Source organism: Toxotes jaculatrix, chromosome 3 (genome assembly GCF_017976425.1).
Source record: "Toxotes jaculatrix isolate fToxJac2 chromosome 3, fToxJac2.pri, whole genome shotgun sequence".
NCBI lineage: Eukaryota > Metazoa > Chordata > Actinopteri > Toxotidae > Toxotes > Toxotes jaculatrix.
The window spans coordinates 6,578,908-6,596,961 of record NC_054396.1 but is presented as its reverse complement, the minus strand read 5'-3'; the positions used below and the strand labels follow the sequence as shown (position 1 = coordinate 6,596,961).

Genomic DNA, 18,054 nt, shown 5'->3' with positions numbered 1-18,054 from the left:
ACATAGTGAAACAGGACTGGACATGAGAGACAGTTTTTGTATCTGCGCTCTCAGATGTCCACACATCAAATTAGAAATATGATGATTGTGCTCGATGATAAAGCTGCAGTACACTGACAGATTAACACACCTGTTACCATGACTATGAATAGACGGATGGATGGATGGACAGTCAGATGGAACAGTTTGTGGTATAAAATTACCTTTGTATTTGCCATTACAGTTCACATAATTGCTCTCATACAACCTGCAGTCATTTGCACTCTCAACATGGGAGCCTCTTGGGGAAATGATTCTGAATGGATTCTGATGAGCTGACATCTGTGTGAAAAATGCTGAGTGGCCCTAACGAGTCCCTGTTGTCTCAGTTTTGATGGTCACAATCAGCAGCATTATAAAGTACTGATGATCACTCAGCTGCATTCCCCCAGGAGGAGAGTGGCATGAATGGCAAAGCTGCGTGTTTAACCGTTTATTGCACCTCTGCATGACGATGAAGACTAAACACCCCCACACACACTCGATCAAATCCTTATACAACAGATCCAGAAACACTACATATGAAATAGCAAGGAAGTACACTGAGATTTTGCACACATATCAATCATCATCATTTGACAACTGAAGCACCGCATGACTAAAAAGTTGACCTGATGATGGTGTCATATAGAAAGCCAAAGGATCACCAAAGTCATTACAATTCACCCTGAGGGAGACACAAATGTTTGTACCACATTTCATGACAATCCATCCAATAGTTTTGGAGACATTTCACAGACCACTAATATGGCTAAAAACAGACATACACACACAGCTACATTTAATTAAATAAAGGACATGGCCATGCCTGCTCCAGCTCTAGCACATATACAACGCTGAGAATAGATGAATTAATTTCACTGTTATTTTTGGATTTGTCTTCAAAGTGTATCTCTGCAGGGTGTTAGATTTTGTTAACCGACAGCAGAGTCAGAGGTGAGATCTGGAGATGATATTCTCTGATCTGATGTCTCAACCTCTGGCACGTCTTAGAAGCCGTCCAGATTTTAACCCTTTCACCTTAATGATGCAAACACCCACACACACAAGCCCATAATTTCTTGATTGATGATGCCCATGGAAACAGTACGAAACACACGTCTAAGTGTGTGTCTATATGACTTTGGTAAAAATTAAATAAGAAAAATAAACACATGCCGTGTGTTTGTGGTTACTAAACACACTCCAGCACACTGTGGATCGCTCCCTCTCTGACAGTTGAACAAAAGCTGCTCTGTTTGAAACAAAACATCAGAATGTGCAAGAGGCCCCAGACTTCACTTGGCTTCCCCCCAAGCTCTCCAATGGCTCATCAAAGTGAGAATAAGGAAGGAACTCCGCTGTGGTTTCATGGCAAGCTCAAACATGGGCTCAGCCTTTGAGAGGATGTTTGAAAAATTGCCATCTTTCTCTTTTTTTTTTCCTTTCAGGACTCGTAGTGCAAATAGTAGATAAAGAGACATATCAGCAGTGCTATTAAAATGTGGTTGAAAGTCATTTCTTTTGAGTGTGTACGAGACAAGGTACGTACGACACGAGTGGACATCTTGTGAAAGCATAATTCATTGACACTCAGAGCCTATCTATATCTAAAATAAGAACATCCACGCCTCATCTGGAGTTAATACCACTTGGCAAAAGAGAGGCTCTTACAACAGGCTGCCTAACACCCACGGGTGGAGCTGATGAATCAAGACAAGTTTGTTAATGTATGTGTCCCTGGGTGGGTGGGAGGCAGGCGTCAGGCCAGTCGAGGAGGCAGGCAGGCCAAGGTCCCTGGGTGGCAGTGTGACAGACAGGAGGGAGGAATGGCTGGACGAGGTGCCTGGGAACCTTGCTCTAAGAGGATGACAGCTCTATAAGTCAGGCCCTGATAAAGCAGTCAGGAGTGACAATCTCTGGGCCCCAGCCAACGCAGCGTCCGTCCTGCTCAGATAAAGTCAGACAGGCCATCCGTCAGTCCGGAGACAGAGAGCTGGACCCATGCTCTCCTGCCTCAATGGAAACAAGTCAATGACCAGCGGCTGCAGGAATGCACGGAGCCTCTTGCTCTCGAGAGGCAGCAGTGGGAGGAACCCTCTCTGGAGGAATCATGCATAGAGATTAGTGGGAGTGTGTGACACATAACCTGCTAAGACTAGAGGTGCCACGTCTCTGGGTGAAAGGCAGGAGATGGTGGTTGACAATAGTGGGGACACGACACGTCTCTAGCTGAGAAGACCACCACGGCTGCAGACAGCAGGCCAACTCTAGTGAACCCTCATACCATAATGCGAAAGCAATACGCCATGGAAAACTGCAAATGTCACACGATACATTCCACATGTCAAGACTACGCAAAGGCAGACAAAGCCAGTGTCACAGGGAAATGAAAGGAAATACCATCTCCGAGTCTTTTTTTAAAAAGTATCTGTGGATACAACAGGTTACAAAATTTCAGACAGAAAACTGTTATCTCAGATAACAAATGCACAAAAACATCTCTTTTAAAATCAGGAATAGCCCAGCACACAGCATTGTAAATGTAATTATTCAGTGCAAACATCTTCACTGGAAAAGTCTCTTCACTACCTCCTCTGTATGGACAACCTCTCTCTTTCTCTCTGCTCTGTCTGCACCCACACGGCTTTGTATCGTGGTCTCAAGCCAGGAACTTGTCTGTGTATCTCTCCAAAGAAAATATAACCAATTTCACAAGAACAAATAATAATTTCCCTCTTCTGTTTACCCAGAATTAACCTCTCGGAGTTGCATGTGACAGGAACAGAGCAGGAGGTGTGCAACAGTCAAGAACCAAACTAAATATGGTTTGATACTGATGGAAGATACTATTAATGTTTTCCAAGCGTCAGATCATAGTGCATGCATAAAATATATTGAAATACCAAAAGTAATGTATTATATGTGGGTTTCTTTTGAGCCAGACAGGAAACTTTCCAATAAGTGATCTCAGTGTTTGCCTCAGTGTATACAGTGGCTGGTTAATGTTTCTGATAAGTTACGGAGGTATGAGCTGGAAGTCCTCTGGCTGTTCAAATGACCCTGACACTGGTATCTGGTTTGTGTCGTCAAGGTTGTTATTGAAAAATTAAATGAAACTGCTTTTGTATCACTATCAACATAAAATTTAAGGAATATTTTGGTATATACCCATATTTGCTTTCTTGCCAACAGTTATATGAGCAGGCCCATACTACACTTGAATGTCTGCTGAAGCTAGCAAACTAAATATGCAACCTGATATCACGCTTTTTCATACTCATAGTCACAAAAATTTATCTATTTAATCTTGTCCTGGAGCACAATTTTCTGACTGATGAAACATGATGAAATTTAAACTCATGTATTTTGTGGACCTCTCCGTTTTTTGGGGCGGAGGGTGGAGTTGACCTTAGTGCTAGCTGCTAATGCAAAAAACCATTATAGTAAAGGTCACCAGAAAGAAACTGAACTGCAGACTCCTTACAGGCTGTTTCAGTCCAACCAAACATTAACAATACACATCAACACATACTGTATAATTAGCTTAACAGAAGTCTGCCTTGATGGTACTCAAGATGACTGATTTGCCAGCTGACAAAATAAAGTTAGAGACATGGCAGGTGCAGTGCTGTGCTTGCACGGTTGATAAAATCTGAACTGTCCAAAAGAAAAGTGAATTCACATGACTTACTGTAATGTTCTGTATATGGCAGCAGACAAAATAAATGAGAACAGGAACAGGAAGACTAGACAGCTAGACTGACATCAGACCTTACCTCGCTCATGTGTGTCATAATGTCCTCCCTCTCCTCTTGAGATACATGTGGATGGAAGGATGGATTTAAGGCCCAGGCTCAGCAGGACATGGACGGGACTTCAGTATGGCAGACAGCTTCTATATGTTTTGTTCTGCAAACAAAAGCTTACTGAAACGTAAGGTTATGCACAGAAAGGTGCTAACACATTACCCAGGCATCAGCAAGGATTTCCGGGACACGCTGCCAGTTGGTGTTAAAGCTGCTTTGTGCACTATGGTGAGTTATGGTGCACGCAACAGCTGGAAAACTTTTCAAGTAAAAACAATTTCTGAGTCTTACCATGGATGTTTGCTCCTCCTTGTTTCGCCACATGGGTTTAAATTTCGTTCTGCATAGCACGAGAAAAGTTGAGGAACTGTGCTCCAACTTTTCGCAGTTGGAGCACTGAACTGTGCTCAGGACACAGTTCAGTAGATTAACTTTTGTGACTATGAACACAGAAAGCTGTACTAGGCCTAGCATAATGACAGGAAACAAGAAGAAACCACTAGCTTATAGCTGCTAGTTGTTAAAATTGGCATCAATATGTAGGTCCCTGCTTTGTATATCCTAGCGCGCCAGGTTATTGTTTACCACCAATTTCTAGGAAGTTTCACCTTCAGAGGAGACTGTGCTCATTTCGGCGTGGCACAGTGACTTGGAGTTGTGCTCCTCTAGAAATAGAAACTTGTCCTCATTTCAGAGTCAAATACGAACAGTGAGGAAACAGCATTCCTGTAAAACAATAGCATTCCAGTCCTGCTTCATCATGCTTCCTTACAGAGGGACCCTCTGCTCAGAGACATGCATACGCTGTGCTCAAATGTTCTATAACTAACCTTTAATCATGCTCTCAGAAATGCTTTTAACTTGGCAGCAGACTGAGTGTGAAGGACATGCTAACTATGTCAAAGAATGTAATTCTTTCTGCAGCTGTGATTGCCATGCCTCATCTCCTTTCCTGTGTATTCAAACACTTTTCCTCGTCAGATCGTGTTCAAACACTTCTTTAATTAGACCATAACACACAGAGGTGGTTGGATAGGCGATCCTTCACGCAAAAACATGGCAACGGAATTAATGACTGGAAAGTTTGCTTTGGAAAAGTCTCAACAACAACATGCTAAAACAAAACTGCCACTTGGAAACCACTGCAGGCAAGTCAGTGAAATTAAAATGGACAATCCGTTAAACTCACACACAGAGAATGCAGTGTGGAAAACATGAATGTGTTATGAAGGAAAAAGGATGTCATAGTGAAATTCAGTATCTACTATGTATTAGTAAGACTTCACTGTCATAGAGCGCACTTTTCTGCATTTCTCTGTGCAGCCTGCTTGTAGCTGAAAAGTGTGTATGTTCAGGCAGGTGGGTAAAAGGTGCCCAAGTGCTATTTTTCCTATTGCTGTGACTGAGGCAGTTTAGGCTACAGCTGTTTCTCATCAGCAGAACTTGAGCCCTTCTCGCAGTTTATAATGGAGCGCAAACCCACGGGGAAAAACTGTTGCTTGTACAGTATGAGCAAGAGTAAATCATGTTCCTCAAGAGACACTGTGCGGATATTATCCTCCAGTAATAAAAAACATGACAGAGAAAAAAAAATTCAAACAAATGCAGTCAAGAAGATTAAGCCAGAAGATGAGCAGCAGCAGATCACAGCCAGCCTCTCAAAGTGACTTCACATACTGGAGGCCTCTTCACAAATCGGTTTTCATCTGGAGCCATGCTAACTCTGTCACTGCAGTATATGTAATGTGACGTGCATCAAGGATGAATATATGATCATCCTGTGTCTGCTCCTGACTTGTAGGAAGGGCCCTGGCAAGGGATCAGACCAAGGTAAAGGCTGTTCCTCCATCTGACTGGCCTTGTATTGTCTGCCAAGGCCAGCTACCTGCAGAGGAAAGGCTCTGTCGATATCAAAGGCAGGTTATCTGGTCTGAATCCAGCTGTCACTGGGTTTCCAGTTCATCTGGCCTGAGGGAACATCTGTCCCTCTCACTGAACTGAGTCCAAAGTCTCATCAAGGTCTTATTTAGAGGAGTGAGGATAGAGGGAATGACGCTTAACTCTTTCTGGCAGTCAGACTCATCACTCAGAGGAAGACATGAAAATAAAAACGTTCTCTCTATGTCCCAAAGTGCAAAACAAAACCTGGGCCTGTAGGTTTGGGCATGAAACACTAAACTGAACCTTACACAGTGAGAGTGGCCTGAGCCTTTAGGTTGCTACACTGTTTGCAATACATTATTTTGTCCCTATTGTTAATCATTTTTTTTCCCCCAACATTCCAGCCAGCAGTGCACCATTTGTCCTGTCAGCCTCTCTATTCACAACCCACAGGGTTTTTCAGCCTTTGACAACATGAAGCCACGGTGACTGGAGGATAAAGGACTCACACGGCCCCTGTGAAGTCCTCTTAACACACTCATACCTGATGCCGCATGCAAACAAAGAGCAGTAGATTCCTCAAGTCTCCAGCCAGCAAGGCTGCGAGCACACAGTGAGGACATCCTTTGTAGGCCTTTGGACAACATTTATCAGAAAAGACACATTTTAGTGACATGTTGTTTCTTCTCTCTTTACAATTGTCTAGTGTAGTTTAAAGACCTCCCAGGGTCCAGTATGTATGTTAATGAATAATCCGGTTTAATGACACAAGAGTTTGAGACTCTGTAGCAGTAATAATCAAGCTGCTTTAGACAACATAAAGTGACAAAAAACTGTGTGCATGGATCAATGAATATACCATCAACACTGATGTCACTCTTAAATCTGGCCACCGAATGTGAGGCTCTTGCAGCCAGTTAGTTAATCTCATCATAAAGACTGGAGAAGCCTGTCTCTTTCCAAAGCTAACAAAATCCACCTACCAGCACCTATAAAGCTCATTAATGAACATGTTATATCTCATTTAGCCTATTTAATCTGGGTAAAATCTGTGTGTAAAAAAACATGATTTGTGGTTTTATAGGGGTTTATTCACTGGACTACTTCTCAGCTTGGGGCAGTGACTGAGCTTTAGAGGTGCTGGTAGGCAGAATTTGTTTTGATTTTGCTTTAGACAGAGACAGGTTAGCCTTCCTAGCTTTCCCTAAATTTATCGTCTTTATGCTAAGCTAAGCTAACTGCCCCTTGGCTAGATAAGAGCTGTGTTGGGCAGAAATGCGTTACTCAATAACACATTACAATACAATGAGAGGGTCTGAAGACTTTGGAGTTGTCAAAGTACTTTTTCTTTTGAGTAATTAGAAATGTGATTAAATTACTTTTATAAGGAGTAACTGGAAATGAGTTTTGAATACAATTCTCAAGCAACTTGTCCAACACTCAATATGAGAGGGATACTGATCCTCTCATCTAACTCTCAGCAAGAAAGGGAATGAGCTTGTTTCCCTGAATGTCAAACTATTGTCCATGTATGTTTCTGCAGATTCTAGCTGTGTGCTTGGCATCCCAGTGGAAGAGAGATGGCAGATGACCCCAGGGAAAATGGATCATTACCTGCTCCAGCTTGTGTGGCTCACGTAGGTGTGGCTAATGACCTATCTCACTTCCATCTGCTTTTACAGCAGGATAAAGAAACTGAAGATTGATACTTCACATACTTAATCACATCATGTTGGTGGAACAATGTTTTTACTGAGGGCAGTGGTCCAAAGGAACAGACGCACATTAGAAAAAAGAAAACTGATCAAATCATAGCAAAGAAACCTCAAAACTCACAAGTTGCTCACAGCCCCTGCATTACTATTCAGCACCACATACCAAGTATACTCCCTTGTTCAAAGAATTACACTCCCTACATCAACTTTTCATTAAATATACATAAATCCAACATGGTTTAATAAAGTGGACTACAGTGAATCTGCCTTAAAATGCAGACTGATAAATACTCAATCTATATGTAAATATGAGGCACACTGGAAAAAAAAAAAAAATCAAAACGCAGGAAAAATGCATTAGCCGCCCTATTTGATCAGAGCCCCAGGAGCTGAAGTTATGATTTTTAATGGAATCTGAGGAGGGGAGAGTGTCGGAGCAGAGGCAGCGAGGTGAGAGTATGAAAGCGTTCACAGGGGAGCTGGCTATCTGAGAGGACGCCGGATAACAGAATGGACCTGAAAGATTACACTCACTGAGTGGAAATGGAATTATTGCATTTGGAGGTCTCAGCAGCTTTTCTGCACTCCCACAATCACAAAAAAAGAAGAGAAAGTCACGATTTACGTCAAATAAAAAAAAATAACTTTCTCTTTTGCCGCTCAACCAGTGGTTTTCTGTTGTGGCTTGCAAACACTATACCAAAAATAAACTAAACCAAAACCAGGATATTTTGCTTGACTAATTGATCAGAAAACACACAAAATATGATAATATGATAAAACACATCATTCTGGCTGTATTTAGGCACACCAGTGCTTTGCTAAATGCTAACATCAGTGTGCTAACATGATAAAAATGATAATGCTAACATGCTGATGTTTAACAGGTATGTTCACATCTTAGTTTAGTCTGTTAGCACGCTAACACTTCCTAAGAAAAATGTTGGCATTTGGTCAAAAACAGTGAATTGAAATTTTGACCAGGCAAAGGCACTAGATGAAGCGCTCAGGGGCCAACAAAGTGACTGCAATTCATCCAAAGGGGAAATGAATGTATGTAGGATAGGATATTATCAGGATATTTCACTCAAAATCCCAAATGTCAACCTCATGGTAGCGCTAAATGAAAATCACCACCAAATCACCAAAGTCATAGGGATACATTCTAGAAATGTATCTGGAATCTGTAGCAACATTCATGGTAATCCTTCCCTTAGCTGTCAAGATATTTCAGTCTGAACCAACCGACACTGACATTGTCATTGTTATATACCTAGAGCCATACTGCTAGCTTGGCTAAAATATTATCTGCTGACTCTCTAAGCAATATTTCAAATTGTTGTTACTTGTTTTAAAAAGAAATCCACACCTAAAGAAATAAACAACATAATGAGATTGGGAAAAAGTATGATTGAAAATCCAAATACAGTCAAACACTCTCATTAGTGTTTCTGCACCAATAAATGTCAATGAATGTTCGGCGTAAACCAGTTTAGGAATGTATTCGTCTACAGAGCCTTATTAAGCTGTGCTAATACAGGGTGTGCATGCATGTAACCATCTGTCTTTTACAGGGTGTAGAGCAGTAATGGACGGTGATATGTGCCATGCAGCTCTCTATGAATCATGTGACATTCCACACGTGGTGATTAGTGCCAAATTACGGTCCACACAGGGACCTGAATGAAGTGTTTGCAGATGCCTGTCATTGCAGGGGCTCCAAACCTCTAATCCTTAAACTATAGTTTAACAACTTTGGAACAACTTATTTACGTCTCATGAAACAGAGGCTTTAAGATCCTGGGACAAATTACCCCACAGTTAGCACAGCTAAAGACAGTGGTGCTCTGATGTCATCTCTGTTACATGAACAGAGGGCTTACTGGTAAACAGCAGTAAACAAACAACTGACTGCCTTGGCTGATGTGAAATCATGACTGTAATGAGAATGACTGTTCCAAAATCAAAGAAGAGGGGGATCTCTCACAGACTTACTCAACATGCCATCCATCTGAACTGAAGCTGATTTATTTTGTTGTTTTGATGTGTGCATATTTATTGAAAACAGTAACAATACACACTGTAGAAAGAGTAACTCCACCAAGTCAGGTAGCTACCCCTCTGTAATTCTCTGCTGAATTGCAGATTTAATATCTTGCTGTTTAAAACTCATACTGATGCAGGTGCAGTAAATCAGACATGAAATGACCTTCACCTTTATAGCCACATGTTTGCAGCTTGGAGATTTAGTGAGATGCTTTGTGGTTTTACTGCAAATGCTGTACACTGTAAAGAGTAAAGCTTAAGTCTAAATGCTGAACTAACTCACTAGCACACACCAACACACTAGGAAAGAAATGGATTGGACAGAAACATTTTCACACTGTAAAAAATGTCTTTTGTAACTTACACAGATAACGGTGAGACTTCTCCCTTGCACATTCTAACCAGGCGCGATGTGTTCACTTGTTGCAGTGCTGTAGGACAACTGAGTGAAAGTAAAGCACAGACTTCCTAAGCTGAATGTTGAGTGACTCCGTCCAGGGCTGCAAAGACAGAAGTGAACCAGTCTAAGAGACAGCAACTTCAATCTGGAACATTTTTTGTGCATCAGAGAGGGAGGCGTTTTATACCTTGCTTTATCAAGCAGGTGTTTTGTATTCTGGAAAAATATCCCAGAATTCAATTTATAGCAGCCCTTGTAATTTTGGTGATGTATGGTCTTTTTATGGGACAGACCGAAGAGTTTGGACGCTTAAGAAATGCAAACACTGCATATGTGACAGGTGGTAGGCGCAAAACATGTTGTATTACATAATGAGCGCGTTGGTAATGGAGTGTAACTACATTAATAGTATGTCGCACCTTTGGGTCATCTCCATGACCTCCTCTCTACATAAATCCTTGAGGCAGGTTTGTAACCAACACTTAATCCCTTTGCGGTCATTGCAGTTGTAAACCACACACAAACTCAAGGACCCACAAGCATATACATATAGTTCCCATGCAGACACACACATGCTACGGTCTCTACTGACCCATGGAATACATCAGGTAACACCTAGATCTGTCCACACGCTCTAACTACTGCCCTAACACACAACAAATGCCAGCAGCTGTTCATTAAATGCTGCATTTAAGAAATGAGATTAATTAAGGTGTTCCTGCTTTAACAGCATAGGCCAGCTCTCAACATGGTTCACTTTATTGCCCCCTAGTTGGCAACACACTCCCTGCACTTGTTTTAGCATAAGCAGAGTGTTACATTTCTAAGGATAATAGGCCCTTTTCTGCCAAGAAACACTAAGAGGTGTTAATCATCTATTATGGGATCTGTAAGTAGCAATAGCTGCTTGATGGAAAATACAGAACTCTATCTATCCACAAAGGTAGTTAAGTTTGTGTGATGGAAATTATGAGAAACCAGTGTATTGAGGGTGCAGAGAGACTGCCTGCCATTGGATCCACTGTGGATAACGGTGTTGTGAGGTTTTAAAAGAGCACTAAAGTGAAAGAAAAGAAAAGAGGACTTGAAAGAGTTTGTAGAGATGTTAAAGCTCCCCATTTTTCTATTACCCTTCCAAAGTCCTCTGCCTCCACCTAGTGGTGAAAAACTAAACTGACAACTTACCAAGGAGTCTGGATACAGCACTTGAGATCCTTAAAAATAAAAACAAATTTATTAGCAATCACAGGGAAAGAATGCATTACATCTACAGGAGCATTTGTTGGAATAAAAATGCTAACTTCTTATTTACAAAGTCTGCAATTGAATGTGAATAAGTTCAGCACATGCACATACAAATTGCAAATAGGCTATATTATTACACAGGTAACAAAGCTTTCCCCAAATTACCCACACAGTCACCCTATTATACAGCCCCTCACTGCTGCTGTGGTCCCAACAATCGACATTTAGGATTACGAAGATCACCAACAGACACAGCACAACGTGTGAGATAACAGTGTGTGCGATGGATTTGTGCAACAAATATTACAGTGAAATGCAGAAGCTGTGTAGGCCTACATATTGTATTGCAGCAGAAGGGATAACTCACCCCGATCTGGTGACACACTCACAGAAAAAAAAATAAAATAAAAAAAATTAACAGATCAAGATGCACTGGCCAAGCAAGGGGTAGATTAATATACAGTGGTTGAACCTGGGAGAAATCAGTCTTGTCTCTGAAAGAGAATGACGATTCAATCAATACGTCGCTTTTAGAGGAGCCAGCATTGCCCTTGGACTGCTAAGGCTTTTAGAAAAACACATCAGGATTCAGACGAGGGTGTGGCAAGGCATGGATGACATCAAAGCATCCAGCGCTTTGAACTAATGGACTGTCTTCTGTCTTCTCAGTCACCATGACTAACACTGGCTTTCTGTTATCCAACCCGAACAAAATAGGGATTATGAAACAGATACTTCGGCGCACCCCAAACTATGTTCAGACAATTGAAAAAAAAAAATCCTCTAACAACCTGAGAACTGCAAGCAAAAGTCAGCCCACATTTCAAGCTACATAAAAGTCGCAGGCTACAAGTGAAACAGCATTCAGATTACCCACCAACCAAACAAAATGTAACATTTTCTTCACCTCACATCCCTGTCATCCATTACTTCATTCTTCATTTTTCATTGTTAGTACAGTACTGTCTTTTCTCAGACATCATAATGTGTTTATATGATTAGAAAACATAAAATGAGATTGTCTAGAGGTGGTGTTAAGTGTAATCAAGGGATTTATGCTGTCTCTCTACCAAGTGTTTTTTTTTTTTGTTTTTTGTTTTTTGTTTTTTTTTTTTATAATGAGTTAGAAGTTGCATTGGGCAATAACTGTCTGATTGGGACACTCACTTAGCCAAAGGCACTTAAAAATCTGCTGACCTACCACAGGATTTTCCTTCAAACACAACAACCACTTATCTTCTATTGATCTTTGTGTTAAGTGTAAACTTTAATTTAAGTCACTTAATAAAAGAGATACTTCCATATGCCAGCAAATAAAATGCAGGCTACATTACTAAGGGTTTATCAGGAATTGAAGGCATTAGCGCAAGCAACCATCATCATTTGGCAATTAACTGTTAAAAACTACAATCACACAATGTCACGTAAACACCAAATGTTGACAGGCAACAAAACAGATGTTTGACTGTGGGATTAGAGGAGCTCCATCCTAGTTGGGGAACCATACACTGCAACATCATTCGATTCCTGTGTCGAAGGAAACAAAAGCCACTTTAAAAAAAAAAAAAAAAAAAACTCCCATGATGTACACAGACACAGAGCATGTCCGTACTGACAGGCGATAAGGCATGATGGGTATGGACAATCCACCTTCTAGCACAGTACTGAGACAACTTTTCAAGACTCCAGATAGTTGGGGTGGCGGTAGTGCTGTACAGGGGCTACACATCTATGGTAGTGTACTGGGTGGTGCAGGTGGTGACAGTAGTGAGCAGAGAGAGAGCTGGATTACTTCACGGAGGCAGTGGAAGGGATGACTGTCGAGGACCCATGACCATTACAGGGCTGAGGCCAGAGCTGCGACTGGGGAGGGGTTCACCTTCAGCTTCTCCTGGACTTTGAATGCTGGATGAGCCACTGCAGTGTGATATCTACAGGGAGACATTAAAGATATTTTATGATCTCAGCAAGCAAATCTTATTAAACATTTGTACCCACAGGGTTTGATGCTGAATCGTTTAAAGTCTGGTGGCTCAGTTTGCTACAGAGCTCTGCTGTTATCTCTTCAATCCAGTGTGAGTAATGTGTATTTCCTTTGTCATCATAAATGTTTTATGGCCATCCTTTATTTTAGTGTTGCCATGTTTTACAGTGTTTTGCTCTCTCTTATCAGTTACAGTTATCTTAACTGTTTAGCTGTTTTTTAAATATATACTTTATTGGTTCAATGATTACTTTTTCATCAGTTTTATTTATCGTGTGCGTTAGACACAATCTGTTTTCCATCTGCACTCTGATTATTAGCTTATCAGTCATCTGGAAGGCATTTAGTCTTGCATTACTCTGTATGAAAGGTGCAACACAAACAGAATATTTTGATTTATTTACAAGATGCAATGTGACATTAAATGACTCAACTCTGAAGGGTCAAAAAGGACTTTAGACAGGTTATTTATATTATTGCAATAAAACAAAATTAGATGTTTCTAGAAACAAAAGTCAAAAAAGTAAAAGTAAAAGTATGTAAGTTTTCTGAATAAACCTGAACTAAGCTGAAGTGAACTGATAATCCTGCTTAATGAACCACCCGCCAGATGTTTACCTATGTTGTCTTTTTCTTTGCAGGAGACGGAGTAGCAGCAGATCTCTCGGTCCTGGATGGCGGACAGGTTCCTGCAAAAGGAAAGTGGGAAACATGAAATTACATTTTCAAATGTCGAGAAATAAGACTCTTATTTTTTAGAGCATAAAATCCTACTAGTCAATGGTCACCTGCGCATTACATGAAATTGCTGAACATCTTATTCTAAAACCATGGGCATTAATATGCTGCTACAGATGACACTTTGTTATTGCAGAAAAGGGTTTCCATAAGACTGATGTATGATTTAAATCATTCAGATTTAACACAAATATCCACACTGATTTTTCATCCACCAGCTATGTCACCAGTGATAAATCAGTCACAGAAAAGAACACAAAAAGAAGATTTTTCATACGCTAGCTTTTTGGTTACAAAACAAATCCTTATCCTTATGTTGATTCTGGATGATAAACTAAAATACAGTATTTGGAGTGCCTCACATTTTTTCAATGAGCTGCTTCTCATCAAGTGCGTTGGGTAGGTCTCGTTTGTTGCCCAGTACTAGAACCTGGAAATTGAGGAAAAAGGAAGAAAGAGCAGATCAATTTTCAGCAGAGCAATGTATCAGTGCTACTGCACAGTGTGATGAGACTAATCTAATCTAAAGGATTTCTCTCAACCACATATTTCAACCTTCACAGAATCCTTACTGTTAGGACAAATTAAACTGCCTGTGTGTGGTGTCAAGTCACATCGATTTAGCACATCAAACCCTGTCAAGTCAATTAGCCTGTCAGCTTAAATATTGAGAACTCATTAAAAAAAATCTTGGCTTGGGTTCAAACGGCTAAGAGTAATGTCATCAAGCCTGAGCCACTGCGAGCAACTAATGGCTAATGATTAACTAATGGCAGTGATACTAACTATGAGTTTAGTCAATAGTTGTGACTGCAGTCATTGGATCGAAAGAAATCAATGACAAACCAGGGCAAGCCTGAATCATCATGACGTTTTGGTCCAAAAATTACAAGCGGCCTCTTACAGGAATTCCTTGTAGTTGCGGTTTGTCTAAAAGGTTGTGCAGCTCATTTCTAGAAGCCTCAATCTTCTCTCGATCTGCTGCATCCACCATGTAACTGCAAAGGAAAAAACAAAAACAAAAAAACAATGCAACTTTAAATTTGGTAGCATTTAAATACCTGCTTCACTAAGCCAAAATAAAACACCTTCCACATTCACTTGTTCAAATATTTTATGTGAAATGTAAAAGCTGAAGAAGAGAACATAATGACAATATTATATGAGACAAAATAAAAAATAATACTGAAACCAAGCCAAATGAATACAGGATGAATAAGGATTTTATTAGACAGTTATATATTATTTGTTTGTTTTTTTCAGCTTTCCACCCACAACGGTCATGTGCTGTCCACAAACTTACACAATTGCATTGACTCCTCTACAATAGCGCTCCCACATGCTTCTGAAGCGGGGCTGTCCACCTATGTCCCATATCTAAAGCAAGAAAAGCACAAAATCAACAATACAGTCATAAGCAAAAAAAGAGCCTGTGTAACATTTTGTTCCCTGTATGAACCAATCATTGCACCATTACCGCTCTCGAGTACACAGCTCTAAGAAGGCACTGGCCCAGAATCAAACTGATCTCAGTTGAGAAGCAAAAGCACTGAGCAGGACACTTATGCTTGTTAACCTACCTTTATTGTCACATTTCCTTTAGTGACCTTCCGCATGTTGAAACCAACTGTGGGAATCATGTCTTCACTGAATTGGCCTGACTGTACAAGACAAATGCAAAAACAAAAAGTGGCATGTTGGTGAATACTGCATGTTGCACTGTTAACAGACACATCAAGTGAGATTATAAGCAATGAAATGACTAATGAACTTGAAGTGTGGGACTAATAGTTTCAGCTCTATTGTCAAGGTGTGTACATCAGTATAACCAAATAAAAATCTGTCGATATGTACTTGAGTCAGTGTAGTTTCATCTGATTCAGAAGTCACATGAAAGCCAGGAGGATGTGAATCATCATATAGCTGAATTTGATGACTTGCCCTTTTAACCCAATACTCATGCTGAGATGATGCCATCTATGCATCAGCATGCATTAGCTTCCAATCAAGCTTTCCACAACCAGCCAGAGCTGTAACCAAACATCCCAGAAGTTCAAAGTGCCATGCAAAACAGGCATTTATCCTAAAGATGTGCCATCCCATTGTAGGGCCAGTATAATCTGCTTAGATAGGCACTACATAATCTTAATAGTAACAACATGACCAAACATTAAAAAAAAAAAAAAAACAAACATATAAATAACATATATGCTAAGCTTACATATGCTTACATATGAAAAGCTTTAGTTGGTTGGATTATATACTGCCTAGGCCTGGTTGAACAGCCTTGCAATGTCTGTATGAAAGAGAAGGCAGCTTTGTTCAAATCTAATTGCAGATCACCTGACATGACCACAACGGGGTCAGGAAAAACTGCATATTATTGTAATGAATGCAGGAAACAGGGTGTTAACAGTACTGTGGCTTCAAACTTCATCTCAGGAGTACAGTGTGGCCTATCACCTAGAAACACAGACATAAACTAAACTGGACAGCATAAGGTAACCCTTACCCAGACAAGGCTGTGGCTGGCTAAACAAGCTAGACATAACAACAAACAGCTCCAACAAAGATTGCAAAATAAAATATTACAAGTTTTAACATTCAACAAGGACGTGACATAAATCTAGACTTAACAACAGGGGGACATTTCTGTGGGAGGAGGCATAAACAAGACCCAGGGCAATGCTAAACTATACAACAGGATATTCTCTATATATAGTAAAGATATATGAACGGTATATGCAGCTGGTGGCAGCCTGTAGCCATGATGACTCCAGGCCTCGTAAGCTTCTTTACACCCACATAGACGACGCAGACAAGACAGACTGCTGTTTACAAATTGTGGTTGCAGTCTGAGTTGTCAACATATCGCCGATGTTGACACACCAGTAGCTCTGACGGGTCCGTTCACATGACTGGTTTCACAAGTAAGCGCACAGTCATACCAACTACTTCGTCATTTTAGCTAGCAAAACAACAACAGAGTGAAATCGTTACCAGCGCTGCTCCCGCGCCATTTATAAGGCAACAGATTTTTCTGGAGTCATATCATGAATTTGTAGAACAATGACTTATAAATCTGTAACATATGCAAAGAAAGCCTCGTCCACTACCTCTTCCAGGTAGTAGCCTGGGCCCACACTGACTCTGCTTGTTTGCTAGCTACTTACTGCAATCACATTGACAAATGTGGTTTTTCCGGAGTACTGAAGTCCCACTAATGTAAGCTCCATCTCCTCTTTCCAGAACAGGGACCTGAACCAGTCCAAAAGCCTGTTAATGAGGGCCAGCATCTTGGATGACACAGCAGTCGCAGTCTCTGCGGCCGTCTGGATGAAAACTGGCTAGCAATCTACACAGGAAGTAGCTAGCTGCTTTGTCATATCATGTGATCTACTGACAAGTGTTGCTAGTTCTGCCTGTAAGAAGTGCATGAACTTTACGGGAGCGCGCACAGTGACTGCGGAAACTGGCTGGCAATTAGAATAAAACTGTGTTTTTAGGTAAAGAGCAAAAGAAATTCAGCACCCTTCCTTATACTGGTCCACCAGGATTTTCAGCTTTTGCAATATAACATTTCGAAGGATTTTTATACATTTCCACATCCCAAATTCCATAGCAGCATTTCAGTTTTTTACAATAATTTTAAAATAATTGTAAGAAATGTAACTTTTTAGGAATGCGACTAAACAATTAGAACTGTGGCCGTGCATTCTAGAACTGAATCTCTGAAAGTTCCATGTCATTTAACATTCCAGAACTGCCCAGCATTTTAGAACTTGAATGGGTCACTGTTATCTATTATCTATTCTATAATTTTACAGTTTTGACAATCTAGGTGTGTAAATTATCATTCTGCATTTGTAATTTTTGAAAACCGCATTACAGATAACAGGGGTCTTCAACGTTTTTCAGGCCAAGGACCCCGAAACTGATGGAGAGACGGAGCAATTGTAGCCTGTCATTCTAGAATTGTAAAGAGTCACAGTTGTAATTATACAGTTCTATCAAACTAAGAGTTACTGGAAATGTAACAGCTACACTTCACATAACATTATAGAACTGTACCTCAGTATTCTATAACTCAATCTTTAAAAGTTCCAATAACAACTTTGAAAGCTACAGTTCACATAACATTTGAGGACTGTACCAGTATACTCAACTGAATCTTTGAAAGTTCTGTGTCGCTTAATATTCCAGAGCTCTACCCCAAAA

At 40.5% G+C, this 18,054-nt stretch overlaps 1 protein-coding gene across 1 annotated transcript; it reads right to left on the bottom strand.

Annotated features, from left to right (window-relative positions):
* Nucleotides 1-11,081: 11,081 nt before the first annotated feature.
* On the bottom strand, nt 11,082-17,210 carry arl8bb (ADP-ribosylation factor-like 8Bb). The gene is made up of 7 exons (XM_041034547.1): nt 17,010-17,210; nt 15,417-15,497; nt 15,140-15,213; nt 14,741-14,834; nt 14,199-14,266; nt 13,717-13,787; nt 11,082-13,045 (listed from the first exon to the last, which is right to left on the bottom strand). Exons 1-7 carry the CDS (start codon nt 17,130-17,132, stop codon nt 12,996-12,998), a joined length of 561 nt encoding a protein of 186 aa, XP_040890481.1. The 5' UTR covers nt 17,133-17,210; the 3' UTR covers nt 11,082-12,995.
* Nucleotides 17,211-18,054: the final 844 nt, after the last annotated feature.